This window comes from Miscanthus floridulus, chromosome 17 (assembly GCF_019320115.1).
Source record: "Miscanthus floridulus cultivar M001 chromosome 17, ASM1932011v1, whole genome shotgun sequence".
Taxonomy (NCBI): Eukaryota; Viridiplantae; Streptophyta; class Magnoliopsida; order Poales; family Poaceae; genus Miscanthus; species Miscanthus floridulus.
This window is the reverse complement of record NC_089596.1, coordinates 10,317,729-10,321,202: the sequence shown is the minus strand read 5'-3', so window position 1 is coordinate 10,321,202 and position 3,474 is coordinate 10,317,729. Positions and strand designations below refer to the sequence as shown.

Genomic DNA, 3,474 nt, shown 5'->3' with positions numbered 1-3,474 from the left:
ACAAAAGTGAAACTCTACTCGGAGCGTCTCCACATGTTGAAACCGAGGGAAACTCCACAGGGCCTAAAATTCCTACCTCAAGCACAATAACTACGTTGACACTTCTTTCCATATTTGAAATAATTTGTTGTAAGTCAGCTATGTGCCTAAAATATAGCATTTGTTGGCCTCGTTCGGCTTAACCCATATCCGGTTTGTTCGGCTTCTTTTTTCAGCCAGAACGATGTTTTTCTCTCACAACATTTCAGTCAGAACAGTATTTTTCAGCCAATTTCAATCAAGATTCAGCAAGCCGGACGGGGCCAACGGTCCAAATCCATTAGCATAAATCAGAATAAATAATTACAATTTTTTTAAAAGACAAAACTGTTCAGGCGCATGAACGGTATGAAATGTGCACACATATACATACATAAAGTATGATAGGAAGAAGGGAATACGATAAGTGTTCGAAACATACCTTGTACTCCTTAACTCTCATAATGACAAGCATGTTTTGATTATGAAAAAGTCAAGATAAATTTTGATCGTTAATTTATCTTACTATATATATTGTCATTTGTTTAGAGACGCTTAAAAAATGATACAAGTTTCATGTTGTAAACTTATATATAATTTAAATAATTATTTATAAGTTTATATAATTTAATGTTTCTCTATTTAAAATATGATGATTATTTTAGGACGAGAGGAGGATATGGTGATCGAGAGGCTGGATGGATTCTTCCTGGGTTCTTCTCCTCCAAGGCACCGTTCCCCACGGAAGAAAATGAAAAAGAGAGACGCGCATCGCACCGTGTCCGTTTCCGTTTCCCTCGAAAAGACCGGTGCCCATCTCTGGCAGCATCTGCGTTCGTCGTCTCGTGATCAAACCGCGTGGTCTGGTCCTCGTCTTGTTCTTGTGCCTCATTCGTTCTCTCGGTTTCTCCTCCAAACCAAACCCCATTTCCCACCCCATCCCATCCCCAACAGGAGGAGCAGCGGAAGCAGCAGCAGGCCGCCCAATCCGGCCCGCCCGCCGCCATGTCCATCCGCAAGGCGCTGGGCGCGGTGAAGGACCAGGCGACGATCGGCATCGCGCGGGTGACGGGCGCGGTGGCGCCGGACCTCGACGTGGCCATCGTGCGGGCCACCTCCCACGACGACGCTCCCCCGGACGAGCGCCACGCGGGGGAGGTGCTCCGCCTCGCGTCCGCCACGGGCGCCGCGCCCGCCTGCGTCGCCTCCATCGCCCGCCGCCTCTCCAAGACCCGCGACTACGTCGTCGCCGCCAAGTGCCTCGCGCTCCTGCACCGCCTCGCCGCCGCCGACCCCACCGAGGGCGTCGGCCCGCAGTCGTTCCTCCACGAGCTGCTCCGCCCGACCCTCACCGGCCGCCGCGCGGGGGAGCCGGTCCTCGCGCTGCTCCTCGACTTCCGCGACGAGGCGCACACGGCGTCGTGGGACCACTCCGCGTTCGTCCGCGCCTACTCCGCCTACCTCCTCGACCGCGTCCGCTTCCTCGTCCTGCTCCTCCCCGCGCCAACGCGCTTCCCCGCCGACTCCCGCGTCGCCGGACCACCGCAAGCGTCCGCGGCCGGCATGGACACGGAGGCGCTCCTGGGCCGCGCGCGCCACCTGCGGCACCTGCTGGACCGCGTCCTGGCGTGCCGCCCCGCGGGCGGCGCCGGGGCCAGCCGCGTCGTGCGCGCCGCGCTCCACCCGCTGCTCAGGGACAGCTTCAGAGTCTACGAGGACGTCGCGCTCGTCCTCGCGCTCCTCCTCGATCGCTTCTTCGACATGGACTACGCCGAGTGCGTCAAGGCCTTCGAGACCTACGTCGGCACCGCCAAGCAGATCGACGCGCTCCGCGCCTTCTACGCCTGGTGCGACGACGCCGGCGTCGCGCGCTCGTCCGACTTCCCCGGCGTCAGGCGCGTCGACGACAAGCTCCTCGAGACGATGGAGCAGTTCCTGAGGGAGCGCGGCCGGGCTGGACGCGCCTCGCCGCCACGATCGGCGCGCGAGTCTGCTGTCAACGCGCAAGGCGACGACGACGACCACGTCGACGACATGAACGGCATCAAGGCGCTCCCGGCGCCGCCAACGCGTCCCAGCGCCGCTGAGCGCGCCCGACCGGTGGTGGTGCCGGAGAAGGAGGCCGATCAGAGCGTTCTGGTGGACCTGCGAGAACCGGCTGCCACCGCGGACGAGCAGGGCAACAAGCTGGCGCTCGCGCTCTTCTCCGCGCCACCGGCCACGAACGGCACCTGGGTCACGTTCCCATCGGAATCGGACGCCGCCGCAGGGCCAGCGGTGACCTCGGCGTGGCAGACGCCTGCGGCGGAGCCCGGGAAGGCGGATTGGGAGCTGGCGCTGGTGGAGACGGCGAGCAACCTCTCGAAGCAGGCGGCGTCGCTGGGGGGAGGGATGGACACGCTGCTGCTGGGCGGGATGTACGACCAGGGTGCCGTGCGGCAGCAGGTGGCCGCGCAAGCCGTGTCCGGGAGCGCGAGCAGCGTGGCGCTGCTGCACGGGCACGGCGCGGCGGCTCCGGTGCTGAGGCTCCCGGCCCCCGACGGCACGGTGCAGACTGTGGGCGGTGACCCGTTCGCGGCGTCGCTGGCGGTGCCGCCGCCGTCGTACGTGCAGATGGCGGAGATGGAGCGGAAGCAGCAGCTGCTGGTGCAGGAGCAGCAGATGTGGGCGCAGTACAGGCAGGGCGGCATGCAGGGGCAGCCCGCCGGGTTCAACGCCGGCATGGCCGTCGTGCCCTATGGTGGCTATGGGATGCCGCCCATGGCGTACAACCAGCAAGTCGGTGCGTACTATTAGCCCGGCCGGCCCAATAATGCTCGTGATTGATGACAACAAGTTTTAATAGCAGCGTGTGTACGTCACTCGATCGATTTTACATTGCAGTACTAGAAAATAATGTGCTAAGGAAATACTCGTGCATTACGGAGAGAATCAGGTTTCAGCATAGGCAGTGTCAGTCTTTGTCATGGTGACATGGATAGATGCTGTTTGCTTTGGCAGGCAGGAAACTGAAAGCCTCGTGGATTATGAGATTCTGGAAATGTCTTGTTGGGACTTGGGACGGCGAAATCATCGTACGTACGCTGTGAATAAAAGCTTCGTACGTGATGGCAACGCACACGTTCGTTCATGAAAACGTACGTGATTTTATGAAGTAGCTTTCCCCGTCAAACTAAAATTGTTTAACATAAACGTTGGATAAAACAGTTTCTTATGAAATATAACAGAGAGAAAGCCAGAAGAAGGTGTACTTGAGAGCTTCAACTGGGGAAGCGTGCATGTGAAAGTTGATTTTTGGACCTACCAAGAAGCTGAAAAACGGCTTTGTAAAATCTAGGGAAACAAGATTACCAAACATATCCTTTGTGTTGAATTTTGCAGCTGATACGAGGCTCAGCTCAAGGTAGTTGGTGTTTTATGAATCTGTCACATAACTAACCATTGCTACACCAAAAA

At 57.8% G+C, this 3,474-nt stretch overlaps 1 protein-coding gene across 1 annotated transcript; it reads left to right on the top strand.

Moving 5' to 3' along the window:
• The first annotated feature begins 711 nt into the window (after positions 1-711).
• LOC136517194 (putative clathrin assembly protein At2g25430) lies at positions 712-3,171 on the top strand. The gene has a single exon (XM_066510722.1). The coding sequence runs from the start codon at positions 1,024-1,026 to the stop codon at positions 2,812-2,814; it is 1,791 nt and encodes a 596-aa protein (XP_066366819.1). The 5' UTR covers positions 712-1,023; the 3' UTR covers positions 2,815-3,171.
• The last annotated feature ends 303 nt before the right edge of the window (positions 3,172-3,474 follow it).

Bases quoted from the DNA above. Each gene is read 5' to 3' on its own strand.
- LOC136517194 (XM_066510722.1), top strand. From the start codon at position 1,024: ATGTCCATCCGCAAGGCGCTGGGCGCGGTGAAGGACCAGGCGACGATC.